Consider the following 19,143-nt stretch of genomic DNA (forward strand, 5'->3'; position numbering starts at 1 on the left):
CTTGTGTAGGTGTCAGAACTCAAATAAAGGTGTGTGGGAGAGCCTATGTGGGTGATCCTCTGAAGTGTGTTAGAACTCAAGCAGGGGGAGTAGAGTGTAAATATATATGTAAGGACAGCCTGACAGTTTCAAAACCTGAGGTTTTTGAACTGACCAACCAGAGGAGCCATGTCCCTGCAGTGGGCTGGAGGACCGGTGGGGAGTCAGAGTGGAAGAAGTCTATTAGGAAGGGTCTAGTTTGCCATGGAATATTGGAACTTATATGGTAGTGGTGCGGAATATCTGCTGTAGATTGTTGGAACCCAAGCAAGTCGAAGAAGGAGTTTGTGGAGAGGAGGAATGTTATCAGAGATGAGAGATTGGTGTATATATAGACTACTTATAAAATAACAAAATATGAAGTGTAATGAGGCTATGTTTTTCATTGTTAGAATAAGGAGTTGCAAATGCAGAAGGGACCAAATGAGAATGAACTTCATACTGTTGTCTTGCATTTTGAAGGATCAGTGGGCATGGTGTGGTCTCTATCTATCTATCTATCTATCTATCTATCTATCTACCCATCTAATTTTTAAGAAGAAATAGAGATAGAAATAAATATAGAGGTGTGTGTGTGTGTGTGTGTGTGTGTGTGTGTGTGTGTGTGTTCCTAGCTTTGCCCATAGAGAGGGGCAAGGAGCAGTGACATCCCAATAGCCATGAGCACATCTAGAGGCCAGATCTTAACTTCTAAATACCATCTTCCAAGAAAAGAGCCCTTTGAAAAAATAGCCAGTTCTAGGACTGTGACAGGCAAAGCACAAGATAAGATTGGAACAATACGTTATTCCAGAAGACAAGGAAGTACTCAAAGAATGATTTCTGAAGGACACAGAACATAACCATGTATATATTCTTGCATTCTTTTTTGTTCCCTGCAAGAATACTACTTATATAGTTCAGATATAACAATGGGTTTGAGTTGATTACCAGAGATAGATTAAAAACTAGGACATAAGTAGGGCAGATGGTTAGGGCTAAAGATGAATGCAAATTAAAAGTAAATGAAGGTGAATCCAGGTAAGGAATCTGGGAAGGATGGAGTAGGGTGAATACCTGAAGAAGAAATGGACAATTGGTATCTTCAGGGGCCTGGGCATTGACTTTTATCAAGAATTGTGTTATAGTAACAAGTAGAAGAAGCTGTCCTCAGTTTTTGGCACTATAGAAAGATGCTAGTTCTAAACATGGACTTTAGAGTATCTGTCTTTGGATTGAGAGAGCAAGAGTAAAATTTGTTTCAATCTGAACTTGTGGTGATAGCTGGATGCCCCAGTTAAAAGTGTATCTGCTAATTTGAGAGTAAAAGTCTGAGAGGCTGGAGCTGAAAAAGGCTTAGGAGAAAAAAATTAATCTGCACTGTAATCATAGCGCATGTGGCTAATTTGCTTTCAGGTATAGGGAAGCAGTGATGTGTACTGTAGTAAGTCTTAAACTAGGCTAATCATTAACATTTCTTTGGTATTGTTTTAATGTTTACTTATTTATTTTGAGAGAGAGAGAGCATAAGCAGGGGAGGGGCAGGGAGAGAGAGAATCCCCAGTAGGCTCTGCGCTGTCAGTGCAGAGCTTGATGCAGGGTTCAATCTCATGAACCGTGAGATCATGACCTGAGCTGAAATCAAGAGTTGGATGCTTAACCAACTGAGCCTCCCAGGCGCCCAGAGAGCTTTAAAATATTTTTTTAATTTTTTTTTTTTTAATTTTTGATAGGGAGACAGAGCATGAGTGGTGGAGGGGCAGAAAGAGAGGGAGACTCTGAATCTGAGGCAGGCTCCAGGCTTTGAGCTGTCAGCACAGAGCCCAATACAGAGCTCAAACTCACAACCCATGAGATCATGACCTGAGCTGAAGTCTGATGCACAACTGACTGAGCCACCCAGGCCCTCCCCAGGGAGCTTTTTAAGTATATTTATAGTCTCAGAAATCACCAGGAATCGTTGAAATTTGGTAAAAGGGTGAAACCAGCAGCTTTAATGCCTATTTTTATCATTTCCTAAAAGTATTTCCTAAAAGGAAATTTACTCCTCTGGACCTCAGTTAGTTACTCCTCTGGACCTCAGTTTTCTAACCTATAAAATGGGACTAATAGTAGGTATTTCATGGTGTTATAAAGAGTTACAGTTACTCTCTCAATAATTGTTAACTTCTATTCCCCTGTCACCCCAGTTAATACATATTTTTTACTCTTGGATGCTTCTCACTATAGCCTAAACCAAACAAAAATCCTACTCTAAAATCTAAGCTGAGAGTGTAACTTAACCAATTTAGTATGAAAGGGAGTATACATTAGGAATGAGAGGCAAGACCATACTTTTGCAATTTAAGGCCATGGGCAAGGCATCAATACAGAAAAGCAGGGAGGGTAATGCAAACCCTTCTTGTTCAGGATGCCTCCTTGCTTTGACAAATGGGCATGACCAGAGAGGTGGTGTCAGAGAATGTTCCCTCCCTTTTCATGTGACCCTGTCTTGACAGAGGGCCTCCTCACACTCTAGAAAACATGCTGGGGTTCCCTAAGAGGTCACCAGAAACCTTGTTTGACCTACAGCAATATGAGAAAGCTAATACTCATCTTTCTGTGCCATGGGTGTTTAACTAACACAGCTCAAGAGAGGTAAAGAAAAACAAGAATCCATTTGGTGTTCATACTAAAATTGGGTAAGACTGCAAAGGCAATTTTGTAACCTCTAATTCCTTCTCTTCTAACATGAGTATGTCCCCTCCTCATTCAAAATTTTCCTACCATGTAGTTTTTGGTTTTTGTTTTTGTATTTTTAAGGCTACATAGTATTCCACTGAATAGGAATATATATTGAATACTATTTAACCAAACCCTTAAGGGGAGATTTTTGTTTCTTTTAAAGTATTTATTATTATAAACATATTATAACTAATCTCTTTCCTGTATCTTTGTGAGTACTTCTGTTTATGTCCTTAGGAAGAATTCCTAGAAGTAGAAATATTAGGTTTTCAATACACATTGCCAAATTGATCACCAGAAGCTTCTGACAATTTACATTTCTTTGATGTTACATGGAAGTGTCATTTTACTACATCCTTGTCACTACTGTGTCATTGCTATTTTTAAAATTTCTGTGAATTTTTTAGATGCTTAATAATAATAATAATAAATAAATAAATAAATAAATAATAGCTAATGCATGTATAGTGCTTATAGTGTGCCAGGCACTGTTCTAGCACTTTACACAGTAAGTAGTAGTAAGCCAGAGTTCTAAGATGGCCCCAAGATGTCCTGTCCCCTAGTGTGGATGCTTTGTATAATCCCCAGGAATATGAGTATGAATATGAGTAGTATCTCCCCAGGAGATATTACTCCTGTGATTTTGTTATTTTTTATGGCAAGAGGAGTTTGCAGAGGTAATGAAGGTCCCAGATCAGTTGACCTTGCCATAGAGATGGTATTGAGTGGGTTGATATTATCACATTAGCCCTTTAAATCTGTGTTTAATGGTCAGAAACAGAGAAAGTCAAAGAGATTAAAAGTATGAGAGGAATTTAACATGAAAATGATTATTACTGATGGTCTTGAAGATGGAGGGAGATACATGACAAAGAATGAACGCAATCTCTGGTTGTAGAGAGTGGCCACAAGCTGAAAACAAGCAAGGAAATGGTAACCTCAGTGCTTCGTCGCAAGTTATTGAATTCAGCCAGCAATAAGAATGAGCTTGCAAGTGGATTTTGTCCAGACAACCTTCAGAGAAATTTAGCCTGGTTGATACCTTGATTTCATTCAGCAAAGAACCTAGCTACACCATACCAGACCTTTGACCTAGAGAACTGTGAGCTAATAAATGAGTATTGTTTTTAAAAACATGTAGAACACAACAACTAACTTGAATAGGCCAAATTTGATACCTATCAAATATCCAATATCCAAATTTGGATAATTTGAACATCAAAATAAATAATTATAGTAATGAGGTGCCTGGGTGGCTCAGTCAGTGGAGCATGTGACTCTTGATCTCAGGGTTGTAAGTTTGAGCCCCATGTTAGACATAGAAATTACTTAAAAATAAATTCTTAAAAGAATAATTACAGTAACAGATTCTAGCCCACTGAATAAATCTATACAGATTTGAGCAAAATACACAAATTAAATATTTAATTTGGGCTATTAATAGCATTTCAAAGTAACTCTACAAAATACTTATTAATTACAAGTGGGAAAAAGAGTAGCTTTATAGTGGAGTACCTTGACAGATGCTACCTTGATTAAGTGTTCAAAAGGAACATCACCAGGGACACCTGGGTGGCTCAGTCGGTTAAGCATCCGACTTCAGCTCAGGTCATGATCTCACGGTTCGTGGATTCAAGCCCCACGTCGGGCTTTGTGCTGACAGCTAGCTCAGAGCCTAGAGCCTGTTTCAGAATCTGTATCTCCCTCTCTCTCTGACCCTCGCCTGTTCATGCTATCTCTCTCTCAGAAATAAATTTAAAAAAAACATTTAAAAATTAAAAAAAAAAGAACATCATCAGTAATGGACAAATGGAAATCAGGTGATAGGATGCAATGAGAAAGACACAAATCACTTCTGTAACATTCTTGCCACAGACACATAGCCTTTGTCTAATTGTGAAGAAACATCAGAGAAACCCAAAATAAGGAGCATTCTACAAAATAACCCATCTATGATCTTCAAAAGGATCAAGATCACGAAAGGCAATTCAGACTGAAGAGGCATGACAATTACAAGCAATGCTGAATTCTCAACTGGAGGGTTTTAAAAATATTGTTTAATGTTTATTTAATTTTGAGAGAGAGACAGAGCACAAGCAGGGGAGGGGCAGAGGAAGGGAGAGACATAGAATCTGAAGCAGGCTCCAGGCACTAAGCTGTCAGCACAGAGACCGACATGGGGCTCAAACCCATGAACCACGAGATCATGACCTGAGCTGAAGTTGGATGCTTAACCAACTGAACCATCCAGGTGCCCCTGAACTTGAGTTTGTTTGTTTGTTTGTTTTTTACCATAATGGACATTATTGGAACAATTGAAAAAATTTGAATGGGGTCTGAAGATTACTTGATAGTAGTGTTTATCGATGTGAATCTCTGATTCATAATTGCAGTTATGAAGGAAAATGTACTTGTTGGTAGGAAAGACACCCTTAAGTGTCTTCAGGAGTAGAAGGGAATCAGGGTAGCAAGTTTCTCTGAAATGGAAGCTTTCTTCAGAAAAATAAATTCATGCTATTCTTGCAGATTTTCTGTAAGTCTATGATTGTTTGAAATTTTTAATAAGTTATTAAATTTTTAAAAGGAAAATGTTTTTCTTTCCTGAAATCATTTGCAAATTTATAAAATACAGAACAAAAAGGAGGAAAGTAAATTCCTATTCACATTTTTTCCTGTTTCACACTGGTATGCAGCTTTTAATCATTTATTAAATATTCATGTATGTACCTATATATACACACTATTTATAAAATGAAAATTCTCCCTATTTGTATTTTGCTTTAGGATTTTTATATTTATATGTAATCTATATCTCAGTAGTCTTCGACAATATTAATTTTTATGGTGACTTGCATTTGAGCTACATTGTATTATTGTTTGAAATGTTCAGATTTGGGGGTGACTGGGTGGCTCAGTCTGTTAAGCATCTGACTCTTGATTTCAGCTCAGGTCATGCGTGATCTCACAGCTCGTTAGATTGAGCCCTACATCAAGCTCTGTGCTGACAGTGAGGAGCCTGCTTGGGATTCTCTCTCTCTCCCTCTCTATCTCTCCTCCACCCCTTTTGAGTCTCTCTCTCTCTCTCTCAAGATAAATAAATAAACCTGAAAAAAATGAAATGTTCAATTTGGTTTTAAAATTAGTTGAGGGCCTTTCATCGAGTCTTGGCAGCTCTGTCACCAAGGCAAATTAACCTCAGCTAGCAATTATAAAGATAAAAGCTATGTTGGGAGAAGTATGTTATGCAAAGTTTAAAGAATGATGCCTGATATTATTATATCCTTTCTCTTATAAACACTTCCTCTTGTACAGAATCAGAACATCATTTTCTTGACCCAAGGCATCTCTATATAGATAAAAATTTTACTACCCACTTCATCTCCACAGCTTCATTTCTAACAACCGAAGTCAAATAGTAAATCGTGAATACTTAACAATTTATTGATTCAACCACTGAGATACATGAGTACTTTCTGATTTGGGGCTACTAGGAATAGTGCTGCTATGTACATTCTTACACATATCTTCTGGTGAATGAAGGTCCACATTTCTGTATGTAGGAGTAGAGTGACTGGTCATAGTAGCTGAACTGCCAGTGAGTTTTCTAAAGCAGTTGTAGCAACACTCCCACCAGCAATGTACGAATATTCTGGTTGGTCTACCTTCTTACCAACATTTGATATTTTCTATCTTTTTCATTTTATTTTTTAAAAGTTTATTTATTTATTTTGAGAGAGAGAGAGAGAGAGAGAGAACACGCGAACAGGGAAGGGGCAGAGAGAGAAAATCCTAAGCAGGCTCTGTGCCATCCACGCAGATCCCACAAACTGTGAGATCACGACCTGAGCCAAAATCAAGAGTCAGACACTTAACTGACTGAGCCACCCAGGCACTCCTTTATCTTTGTCATTTTAGCCACTTTAGTGTGTTTTGTAGAAGTATTTCATTTTGGTATTAAATTGGACTTTCTTAATGAATAAAGTTGAACACTTTTAATATGCTTATTGGCTATTTGGGTATCTTTTTTTTGGAGAGTGTCTATTAAGGTATTCTGCCCCATTTTCTGTTGGGTTCTCTGGCTTTTCCTTATTAATTTGTAGACATTTAAATATATCTGTATTCTGGATACAAGTCTTTTATTGAATATATGTATGGCAAATATATTTAACCACTCTTCGTGTTGCCTTTCTACTCTCTTAATGGTGTATTTGGAAGAACAGAAATTCTTAATTTTAGTATTTCCCAACCTACTACATTTTCCATTTATGGTTAGCTTTTTTGGGGTGAACTATTTAAGAAATCTTTGCCAACTCCAAGGTCATGAGTGTGTTCTCCTATGTAATCTTCTGAAAGCTTCATTTTTTTAAACTTTCACATTTAGATCTTCAATACATCTGGAATTGATTTTTGTGAATGTTGGAAGGTAGGGGTCAAGATTCATTTTTTTCCATATGGACATCCAGCTATCCCAGGACCATTTATTGAAGACTATACTTTGCACACTACAGTGTGACTCACCTCTGTCATAAATCAAGTGACCATGTTCGTTATGTATGGATCTGTTTCTTACCTCTTGTACTGTTCATTGGCCTATTTGTCCATCCTTGTGCCAATAACACATTGTCTTAATTACTATAGTTTCATGATGGATCTTGGTATATGGTACTATAAATCCTCCAGCTTTGTTCTCTTCTTCAAGATTTCCCCAGCTATCCTTTGTCCTTTCATTTTCTATACACATTTTAAATCAGCTTGCCAATTTTTACAAAAAATCTTCTAGGATTTTGATTGAGCTATGTAAATTAATTTGGAGGAGTTGACCTCTTTACAATATCAAGTCTTCCCTATCATTTAAGTAATTTGCTGAGAGTCCCATAATTTGCAAGTGGTGAGTTGGAATGTACCAACTTTTTTGTAGTGTTACTCCAAAGCCCACTACTCTAGAGTTAAGGTATATCTTAGTTTTGAGAATGTGCTGTTTTCATATCAATTACATTTTATGTATTTATTTTTTAAAGTTTATTTTAAGAGAGAGCATGTGCACAAGTGGGGAAAGGGCAGAGACGGAAGGAGAGAAAGAATCCCAAGCAGGTTCTATGCTGTCAGTCAGTATGGGGCTCAAACTTACTGAGAGATCATGACCTGAGCCAAAACCAAGAGTCAGATGCTCAACTGACTGAGCGACACAGGTGCCTTCAACACATTTAAAACAAACCCATGTTGTTGGCAATGTTTTCTACAGGACCAGCTTTTAAAATCTCCCATTGCATGGATATCTCAGGTATCTTATGTCTTCAACTGCTACTGACAGGTAGTAGTCATATATTAGTAAATATTTTACTTATTACTGACCATTATATTTTGGACCAAATTCTTTTGATGATTTTTTAAGCCAACTGGAAAATCCTATGCAGCCAAATTCTTACTGGTTGTTCTTTTATTGCATGACAATTGACTCTCTCATCACCCTCTGCTTTACCCTCCTCTTGCACCACTCCAGGCAGAACTTTTCTTTCACTCTTTTTTTTCTTTTATTTTTTTAAAGTAGGCTTCACACCCATTGTGGAGCCCAGTGAGGGGCTTAAATTCATGACCCTGAGATCGAGATCTGAGCTGAAATCAAGAGTCAGACGCTTAACTGAATGAGCCACCGAGGTGCCCCTGTTCTTTTTTTCACTTTTAATGGAGAGTAATTTATTTTTCTTCTACCCACCCCACCCCCCCTGTCTGGCTTTCATAAGATATTATTGAGATTTTCCATGGAAGGACTTCCAAGTTTATTCAGAGGATATGGATTCTTGGTGGAAGGAGAACGTGAAAGAGAGGAAAGTAGAGGATTTCTTTTTCCTTTTCCATGTGAAGAACTAGGTTGAAACAAAAATTGAAATAGACAAAGACTGACATCTCTCACTACACCTTCTGCATTCAGCCCATCTGCTCGCATCAGATGTTCCCGTCTCTTGTCCAGAGTGGAGCTGTTCTTCCTGCCTCCTGCCAATGGAAATCCCACCACACCTGCCTTAAGGCCCACCTTTGATGCTGGAAAATTACCTGCTCTACCTCCCCTGCAATAAAACTTCTAGCCACTTCAGTGCAGCTGATCTAAACTCTGAGTTTGCCTTTAGAGGGAGGATGATGCTTTATTTTTTGACTAAACTTGAGGGAGCTAGAAAGACAAAATAGGAAATGAATACAATATTTTTCTCCCTTTCTTTTTTCCTTTTCATCTTCTGTTTTTTCACACTTTCTTCCCCCACTCTAAACATTATCTCAATTCCTTTAATCTTTTCATTTCATTTCTTCATGTCTTTGACTAGAGATCTTTCCTTTACATAAAAATGAATTAATACTTCCTACCCATTATAATTATTTCACTCATTCAAAAATATATTAGTGCTACTGTGTTCCAAGCACTGTCATTGGACATAGTTTTGTAGTCTTTGTTGTTAAAGAATGATAGATGGCCATTCTTTATCAAAAAATTTTTTAAAATCTCATGTGGTATTTTAAAAGAAAATTCCTCTTCACATGTTTGATCTTTTATGGAAAAGCTATTTATCCTGGAGTATTGAAAGCCCACAGATACATTCTTCTGTGTAATTTTTTATGGTGAAATTACCTTTCTGAATTTTTTTTCTTTTGCCTTCCAGAACCACCTGCACTCTTTTCCTACTCTCTCTCAGCTATGTTGAACAGCAAATGAAACTCTATTGCAGTTGGAAATATTTTTAGCTGTGATTTTCTCACGCTACTATTCAGAAGCAACAACAGTAATATTTTCTAGTATTTTTATCCTGTGCCTATATTGATGGTTACTTTCCTAGAAGAATTTTTATACTATTTTATATGAAAAGGCATCAAAACTTCCTGGGTGCTTCATGTTTTTCATCTGTATCAGTAGGGAATTTTGTTTGGCTAAAAGTTATAAAACCTGCTTTCAGAAGCTTGGGATTTATTTTTCTCATAACAACGAGCTCAGACAGAAGCAGTCCACAGCTGGTGCAACAGATTCTTGGTCTCATCAGTGTCCCAAGTTCCCTTTGGCTTTCTTCTCTGGGATAGTTAGTATACATTTTTCATCCTCATACTCACTACACAGTCACAGATGGCCTTTCCATGTCTAGTTTCACAACCACATCTCCAGGCTAGAAGAAAGGGGGAAGGGCAAGGAAGAAGGGGTGGTGCTCATATGAAAAGACAAATCTTATTCCTAAATTTCCAGCAGACCTCTGCTTATATCTCATTGGCTAGAACTGTGTCACATGGTCACTTATAGTCTCAGGGATATCAAAGAAGGCCAATTTTTTAATCCTGAACAAAATTGGGTTCTGTTAGGAAAGAAAAAAAAAGGAGAATGGATGTTAGCATCAAGCTATGTCTGCCACGGTTTTAAAATTAAGATGACACAATTTCCTCAGCAATATTAGTGTAAAGCACATCAAAAATCCATTTAATTGTTGAACTCTATAACCTCGCTTATGGCCTTGATGTTAATAGTTTTCTTTTAATGAAAAAACTTGTAATCAAAAGAATGAGAAGTGCATTTGTGACCATTAATTAAAATGTAAAAATACTGTGTTTTGAATCATTTTGTTAAAGAAAATGTCAGAAGAAATTTCCTGTACAAGTCACAACAAATCTGTATGAAAATTATTTGATTATATTCAAAATTAAACATAAAGTTAACTGGATATTTTAGGCTGGGCTGCACAGGGTTGTTACAACTAAACTCACTAAATGGAAGAGAGAGTAGCACATGTACATGACTTTTGGAAACTCTGCCAAGTTCCCAAGAATCATGGTGATTCCCCACCAGCTTTTGGAATATAGGGATAAACTCCAGGGTGTAACTTCTACAGTGTCTCTGATGAAGGAATCCTTGTTTCAGGCCTTTGATAACATTGACAATCCTCACTATAATCTGTTTTTTACTCACACCTACATCCTACATTAGGACTGTTCTTTTAGGGTGCTATGAAGGGAGATAATTAGATTGAGCATATAAAGAGCGATTGAGGGTGAAGGGGACTACTTTAGAGGAGATGCCTCGGTCAGGTCTCTCTGTAGAGCCTGAATAGCTCTGTATCCCTTAGTCTAGTCTTTGATAGGTGTTCAATAAACATTGAATAAATGAGTAACTGCATCAGCTGGGATATACAAAAGTATAATAGTAGTACAAGAGAGGCGATAAATAATCTCTACCTGTATTAAGAGAAGCTCCAGTAAGATACTTAAAATGAGACTGAAAAGTATGTAGGTGTTGGCCCAAGAGGCAGGGATGGAGAAAGGCATTCCAAGGATAGGTAGCAGCATGCACAAAGGTAAGGAGGTGTGAAAGAGCACTGTCAATTTCCTATTGGTAAATAAATCACTACTACTTTAGTGTCTTAAACAACACAAATTTATAATCTTATAATTCTGGAGGTTATAGGTCCATAATAGGTCTCATTGGGTTAAAATTAAGGTTTCAACTTGAAACCTTGCATGCATACCTTCTGGAGGCTCTACAGAAGAATCCATTTCCTTGCCTTTTCCAGCTTCTAAGAGTTGCCTACATTCCTTGAGTCTGGCCCCATTCCCCCATCTTCAAAGCTAGCAGAGTAGCATCTTCAAAACTATCTTCTCTCTGACCTCGGCTTTTCACATCACATCTCCTCCTCTGACTATGACAGCCCTGCCTTCCTCTTTCCAGAACACTTGTGATTACATTGGGCCCACCTGGGTAATCTCTATCAGTAAAATTAGCTTTATTTCTCCTTAGACACATAACATATCATATTAAAAGGTTCTGAGGATTAGGATGAGGACAATTTGGGGAGGTCAGTTTCCTGTCTACCACAGCATTGTGTATTCAGGGATCTGCAAATGATTTGAGAATGCTGAAGTGTAACGTGCTTATGGGGTAATGGGTAAGGAAAGGGCTAACAGAGAAGAGCTAGATGTAAAAAGTTATTATCAGCTATACAGGGTTTGAAACTTGTCCTGGAAAGCCAGAATAAAACATTGGGGTTTTGGAGGCATCACACATTCAGGCATTTGTGTGATGGCAACTGGGGCCAGGAGAACAGATAAAATGCTACAGCAAAACTCGACATAAGAGATTTGGAGGTGGTGAATTATATGATACTCCTCTACTGACAGAAAGATTAGGAGTAAAAGGGACCAAGGGAAGCAAAGAAGCCTGTAACTTCAAGTCCAGGTATATAGAATGAGGAACTGGATTCCCAAATTGTATCAGAAGAAGGTTGAAAAAGTCTCCAGTTTAAGCATGTCCAAACTGGCAAGTCAAGAAGGACAAGTGGTGAATCTTTTCACCACAGAGGATCACTTTTAATACTCTTCTTTTATGAGTTGCACATTAGGGAGAAAACTGGGGACAAAATAGTATTTCTTCTTAAATAATTACTGGGATACCTGGGTGGCTCACTTGGTTGAATGCCTGACTCTTGATTTCAGCTCAGATCATGATCCCAGGGTCTTAGGATCAAGCCCCACATTGGGCTCTATGCAGAGCATGAAACCTACTTAGATTTTCTCTCTCACTCCCTCCCTCTGCCCTTAACCCCTGCTCATGTGCACATACTCTCTTTCTAAAATAAATAAATAAACAAGTAAATAAATGATAATTACCCAATTTCCCCAAGTTGTTTTGCCAAAGCTTGAAACTGCTGTTATGGCTTCCAGTCAGAATTTCTGAGGGTAGGGGCGCCTGGGTGGCTCATTCGGTTAAGCGTCTGACTTCGGCTCAGGTCATGATCTCACGGTTCATGGGTTTGAGCCCCGGGTCGGGCTCTGTGCTGACAGCTATCTCAGAACTTGGGAACCTGGATCCTGTTTCAGATTCTGTGTGTTCCTCTCTCTCTGACCCTCCCCTGCTGTCTCTCTCTCTCAGAAATAAATAAAACATTAATTTTTTTTAAAAGATTTAAAAAAAGAATTTCTGAGGTTATAAATGTGAGCTTTGTGAAGTTACCTATTCCCTGTTTCCCCAATGTGTGGAGATTTTCCCCATTCCCCATACTTTGTTTTTAGTATGTACTGTTTTAAACTAGGTACATATGCAATTTCTCCTTTATGATTAAAATAGCTTTGAGGGTGTAGCAACAGTAAGGGTGTGAGAGGCTTCACTCTCTGTTACTTCCACTCTCTGTGGAACTCTAACATCCTTCAGAAACTTCTAGGTTCCTTGCTTCGATTAATTCTGTTTTTTCTACTTGACTTTGCTCAACAGTCTTTTATTGGAAAAGCATATGGGATAAGTAGATTTTTATTTGAATCATTTTCATTAGTGAGATTGATTTAGACTCTCCACTTTGAGGTATTATAGACATAAAAATAGGGATATTCAGAAAGGTTGATTGTATGTAGAAGTTGCTTCAGAAGAAAATTTATATGAATTATGAAAAGGGCACAGATTTTATAGATTTCCTTTGTCTGATTATAGATTTTGTTTTGCAGTAAAAGAGTAAAATATTTTTTGAAAAATTTTATTCTTAGATTCTTATATTGGTTAATAAATAGTGATATGTATGTGAATTCGTTATTTAGCAGTCATTAAAGATGTGTATATGCACACATAGACACACAAATAGAATGATGTGGAAAGATGAGTTGTTAAATGAAAAGCAACTTGTAGAACTATACATATGTCATGATTGCATTTGTTTTCTTAATGTTTATTTATTTTTGAGAGAGAGAGAGAGAGAGAGATACAGAATCTGAAGCAAGCTCCAAGCTCAGAGCTGTCAGCACAGAGTCTAATGTGGGCCTCTATCTCATGAACATTGAGATCATGACCTGAGTCCTAATCAAGAGTTGGGCCCTTAACCAACTGAATCACCCAGGTGCCTCAACCAGTTTAATTTATAGTTTAATATATTAATTTATTATAGTTTAATATATTTATTACCCATATAGCATTAAAAAATAACATTGTGATTATTTTAATTCTAACATTTTCAAGTTCTATAAAATTCTACAAATGTATTTAACATATCCTATTTTTTAATAGAAAAAGACTAGTGAGAAATAAGTCAATTCAGTATTAGTGTAGAAAATTATATATACAAGTTCACATCTCAAAGGATTCTTGGTGTCATAAAATCCAATTTCTTTTTTGACTGGTAAAATATAGAAACTGTTGTATCTTTTCCCCTAATATATAATGAATTAACTACTGCCTATGCTTCATATTTTTTATAACATATATTTCTTCTTCCTCAAAAAAATATTTTATAAATTCTGCTCAAACAAAAAGAGGAAACCAAAATCAACTATAATCCTACTATCCCTAAATTGCCACTATTAAATATTTGGTACACAGAATTAGAATTGTTCTTCTCTATTTAAATTTTATTTCCTTTAATAAGCCTTAGCGGTTTTTTTAGGGAATGAGTGCTACACACTTCTTGTACAGTTTCTTCCTAGGTATTTTGTTTTTATTTGTTTAGCTGTAGTTGCTCTTTCGAGTGTGAGCTTTTCCATTATGTTTGAATTGAATATGAGATATTTATTATGTAACTGAACACTTTATTTAAATATTTTTATTAACTTTAATAGTTTCTCTTTTGGTTCCATTAGTTTTTCCAGGACAATATTCTTCTTTATGCTAATTACAATATATAATGTTTCATAATGGAAGTAATATGCACCATTCTGCTTAGAATTTAAAAGGGAATTCTGCATGTTAGAAAAATATTGCTTAAACTAGATTTTGGCCAAAGTATTTGAACTAACAGTTGAAATGTCATGAGGTCTTTTATATGAAAAAGGTTATAATTTGATGCTACATCCAAGATATTTTTCCATATTGGTATTGTTCTCACACTGTTTGGCCTGGCAAGAGGCCTATCACTTTTGAATATTTACCCACATGGGGTGATTGGCTAATCTACATATTTATACAGTTAGATGGTTTAGAGTTAACAAATTATCCCCATGTTGTACAATTGGGGTTTTTTTACATTTATTTATTTTTGAGAGAGTAAGACAGTGTATGAGTTGGGGAGGGCCAGAAAGAGAAGGAGACACAGAATCCAAAACAGGATCCAGGCTCTGAGCAAGTAATCAGCACAGAGCCTGACGCAGGGCTGGAACTCACGAACTGTGAGATCATGACCTGAGCCAAAGTGGGACACTCAACTGACTGAGCCACTCAGGTGCCCCTACAATTGTAAGCCCAAGTACAACTGACATTTTCTTCCTTAGTGTATTAAAAGATTTTCTCAGGAAAGAGAAGAATACAAATTTTCACACTGTAAAAAGATTGCCTTGTTATATAAATGATCTCTTTGCTATTTTTTTCTCATCTCTAGAGAAGCTTACCTACTCCTTAGAGACTAGTGGAGGTCATGTATTTTTTTTTAGTTTAGATTCTCTATCAAATCTGTAAAAATTAACTTCATATTAAAATCTTTATGCAATCCTCTAGCTACCGCAAGACTATCATTATATTATATATCAAAACATTCTTCCTACACTCTAAGAGTCTTCTCATAAAAATATATTACTTTAAAATATTTTCAGTAATTGAGTAGATGTAAAAGGTTTAACATTTTGATAATACTCATAAGCAATTTCTAAAATGTCATGTAATGTGAACATGAAATAATTTCTAAAACTGAAAGCTTTAAAATTATTTAACATGGAAAATTCTGTTTGAGTGGCCATTACTCAGCCAAAAGCATCTTAATGGCCAGCTGTAGTAGCCACTTTAAATTTCACTAGTAAGCATAAAGTTGAAATGGCCTGGATGACATATGCTTGTTTGGGAATCAGGGACTGTTTGTTTTAGTTCAGTTTCATAACTGGAGTCTTATCTGGAGTCTGTGGTGCCGGATGTAGTGTCAATTTTTCAGATTTTTAGAAATGTGATATAGGGCATATACCCTATATTCCTTAATACTGGTGGTATCTGGGTACCACCCCATATTTAAACATATTAACATTTTTGTACAAATGTATGAATGTCCACATTAAATAGAGTAAACTTCAGTTTGGGTGAAGTTTGTGGCCAAATGATTTCAGCTCGGATTGGATTTGACCACAATAGTGATTATGAAATAAACCTTCATTTTCAGAGATTTTTGTATTATGAGTATGAGATTTAGAACTTGAAGTTCTCGGTGATTTGGGTCATTTTTCAGGGCTGCCAACCATCTCATGCTAAAATGAGAAGTTGGACTAGGTAAATTTTATGCACATCTTTCAGATTCTGAATCTGAATATTTATTTAGTTTTCTGATATAAGAAACACTATAACTAGTTCAGTTTTATATTATCACAGCTTAATCATTATTTAGTTCAGAGGTCCTCAACACCTCTGAAAGGTAAGTAGTAATTAACTATGATTTATATATAAATATTAAAGAATATAGTTCAAGAAGTGTTTTGACTTAGTCTTCTGTGCAGTTGCAACAAAACTAGATTTCAACTTCATATAGGGAGAGTAGTTTTCATTTGCAATTTGATTTCCAGAATGTATTCTATTATAAGTTTCTTATGGTCATAATTAATGTTTGAACCATGGAGAAATGGTGAGAAATGTTTGGACTTCATGACTTTTCTCTGAACGTCAGGAGGAACAAATTAATCAATGTGAGATCAAGGTAACCTACAGGGAGTCTGCAAAACTCCACTTTGATTCCCAGTCTCAATCCCACAATCTAAATCCCAAGACAAATGAGTCCTAAATCTGAGGGGGCTGGGCTCCCCAATGAGGAAAACCTAAGTGAATCAAGTGGAGAATTGGCAAGGTCTCTCCCAGATAGGAATAGTCAGCTCAGACAGGTGGGACCTGAGATGAAAACCAGAGGTGAGATGCAGTAGGCCAGAGCTCACTGACAGGTTGCTAAATGCAGCATCCATTTGTTTTGGGTACTTGCCTTATTTGTGCAGTACCTTTGTTAATAAGAAGGAAAAAAAGATGCACTTGATTATCTTTGGGAATGGAATGCTTTTTAGTTTTCTATGTTTTCTGTAGTCCCTATGGCTGTCACTCTCTCATTGACCTGATAGCCTCTGAGAGCATGTAAATGTGTCATTTCTTCCTGTAGTCTATGCTATTAAGGCAGACTTATAAAATAAAAAATGAAATTTTTTTTTTGCTGGGATAAAGAGGCTGTAGTATGGACTAAGGAATTATTGCAGCCCTGGCTAGAAGACATCGAGATACTGCCAGCTACCTTTCATTTGTTTTTCTCAAATAATATTTATGAGTATTTACTTACTACCTGTGCTAGGCACCAGGAATATAGTCAGGAGTAAGATGCACACAGGCCACAAGTTTGTGGAGGAGGACAGATGTTGAATCAGTAAATGTGCAGATATGCAGACTGATACAAATTATCATTGAAGGAAAGGAATGGAATGAGAGAGAGACGAAGGATCCCCCCTTAGTTAGATGGAGAAGTCTGGTTAAGTCTCTCTGAGGAAGTACAACACGTTGGTGTAGCTGGAGGCTGAAAGGAACCAACCAGGTAAAAAGAGGAAGGAAATGTCTTTAAGGTAGAGAGGACAGCAAGTGGGAAGATCTTGAGGCAAAATAAACATGGTATATTTTTGAAATAAAAAGACCAGTGTGGTTGGAATGTGTGAATGAGATGAGAATGGGGAGATGACCAAGGACAAGTAACGGAAAGCCTTAGAAGCTGTTTAAAGGAGTTTGAGCACTGTTTTAAAGAGTAAATGGGAAGCCATTGAAGGGATTCAGCAGGATCAGACTAGAGTTTTTAAAGGGGTTGCTCAGGTTGCTGTTTGAAAATGGACTATAAGGGTAAAAAGTGGAGCTGCTGCTGCCATCAGGCAGGCAGTGATGGTGGCTTGAGGTGGTGCAGGATGACAAATTGAATGTGCAATATCTTCCCCCCAAAATGAAGAATCCTACTGTAGGATGTAGGTGTGAGTAAAAAACAGACTATAGGGAGGATTGTCAATGTTATCAAGGGCTTGAAACAAGGATTCCTTGATCAGAGACACTGTAGAAGTTCATCCCTATATTCCAAAAGTTAGCGGGCAATCACTATGATTCTTGGGAACTTAGCAGAGTTTCTAAAAGTCATGTATGTGTGCTACTTTCTCTTCCATTTAGCAAGTTCAGTTCTATTGAGCATCTAATGGCAAAGGCCACTAGGTATGAGTAGTTCAACCTAGTGGATATAGAACAAAATTTATAAAAAAATGGGTGCTGTTACTTAAAGAACCACTTTATTAATCAGTTGCCCCAGAGGTGCCATAATAAAGATTTCAGTTCAGTGCAGTTCAGTGCTATCACAGGCTGGGTTCTCAGGAAGGAGACAGTGAGGCAGAGCTTAGGATGTTAGATATTCATTAGGCATCCATCAAATGAATGCCTAATGAAGAAGCAGGATTGGGCAGATGAAAAAGTCAGTTTTAGTATAGATCCAATAAAGTCTGGGCCAACCCTGCCAGGGGCTCTGGATCAAATATTGCCCATCACAGTGATCCACATTGGGCCCAAACTGGTAGGGCTTTATAGTCTTGCCTCAAAGACTGAGGTCTTTGAGTGTAGGCTGCCCCAGCAATGGTATACCTTTGGACGAGGCTGCTCTCTGAAACTGAGTCTACCCCTGAAGGAAGTAACAGCTAGGCATCAAGTGCTTTCTAGAAGTAGACGGCACATCCTAGTGTCTGCTACAAATGCTGATTTACTTAATGTTAAGTGTTAATGTAACACTTAATGTTAATGAGTCATTTGGCTAGCTGCTTTTTTCTTTAATTTATGTAGCTTCTTTTTCCAAGGAACTCACGATAAAGCTTACACAATTTTTTAATCTCAAAATATCAGTCACTGAGGTAATCCAAGAGAAAGGGATTAAAATGTAAGAGGTTTGAGGGAGAGATCAAGAACAGGAAAAGCAAAGAGGGAAAAACTAATGGAAGGAGGCTTCTCGAGGCTGGAGAAGCAAATTTTAGTTAATTAAAAAGAGTTCTGGCACCCAGTCCTAGGCCTTGTTTTAAAAAACAGTATGATTAACCCATCCTGAAAAACATTTGGAAAATAACACTGTGAAATTTTAGCTGTCTCTTGCTTATTTGACAGATATGGAGGACATGAATAAAAGAGACCGACCACTTATGACGATTCAGAAGAATGATAGCTCAGGTGTTTTCTCTACTTCCATATCTGTTTTACGATTTATGGTGGATGATGCATGATGTGAAGTTGGAATGTTGATTTTCAGAATTTTAATGGCAAGCTCAGTGTTTGGTCGTATTGAAGGTTACTCCTGTTCCCTTGCAATGCATGCTTTTCTCTTTTTCAATAGCGATCAGGATAACCATACTTTCTTTTACTCTGCTTGTCCTTAAATCACTTGGAGCCTACTTAAAGTCATGTGATTCATGATATACCTAATCAATCTCAATTACTTTACATGACAC

At 37.0% G+C, this 19,143-nt stretch overlaps 1 protein-coding gene across 1 annotated transcript in view; it reads left to right on the forward strand.

The window, feature by feature from the left end:
* CCDC148 (coiled-coil domain containing 148) overlaps positions 1 to 19,143 on the forward strand; it is a 238,125-nt gene that overhangs the window by 52,736 nt on the left and 166,246 nt on the right. The window contains exon 2 of the mRNA XM_039237513.1: positions 18,803 to 18,865. Within this exon, the coding sequence (XP_039093444.1) occupies positions 18,803 to 18,865 (63 nt within the window). The remainder of the gene's footprint in view (positions 1 to 18,802; positions 18,866 to 19,143) is intronic.

This window comes from Hyaena hyaena, unplaced genomic scaffold (genome assembly GCF_003009895.1).
Source record: "Hyaena hyaena isolate Hyena2069 unplaced genomic scaffold, ASM300989v1 scaffold_126, whole genome shotgun sequence".
In the NCBI taxonomy this organism is placed as follows: domain Eukaryota; kingdom Metazoa; phylum Chordata; class Mammalia; order Carnivora; family Hyaenidae; genus Hyaena; species Hyaena hyaena.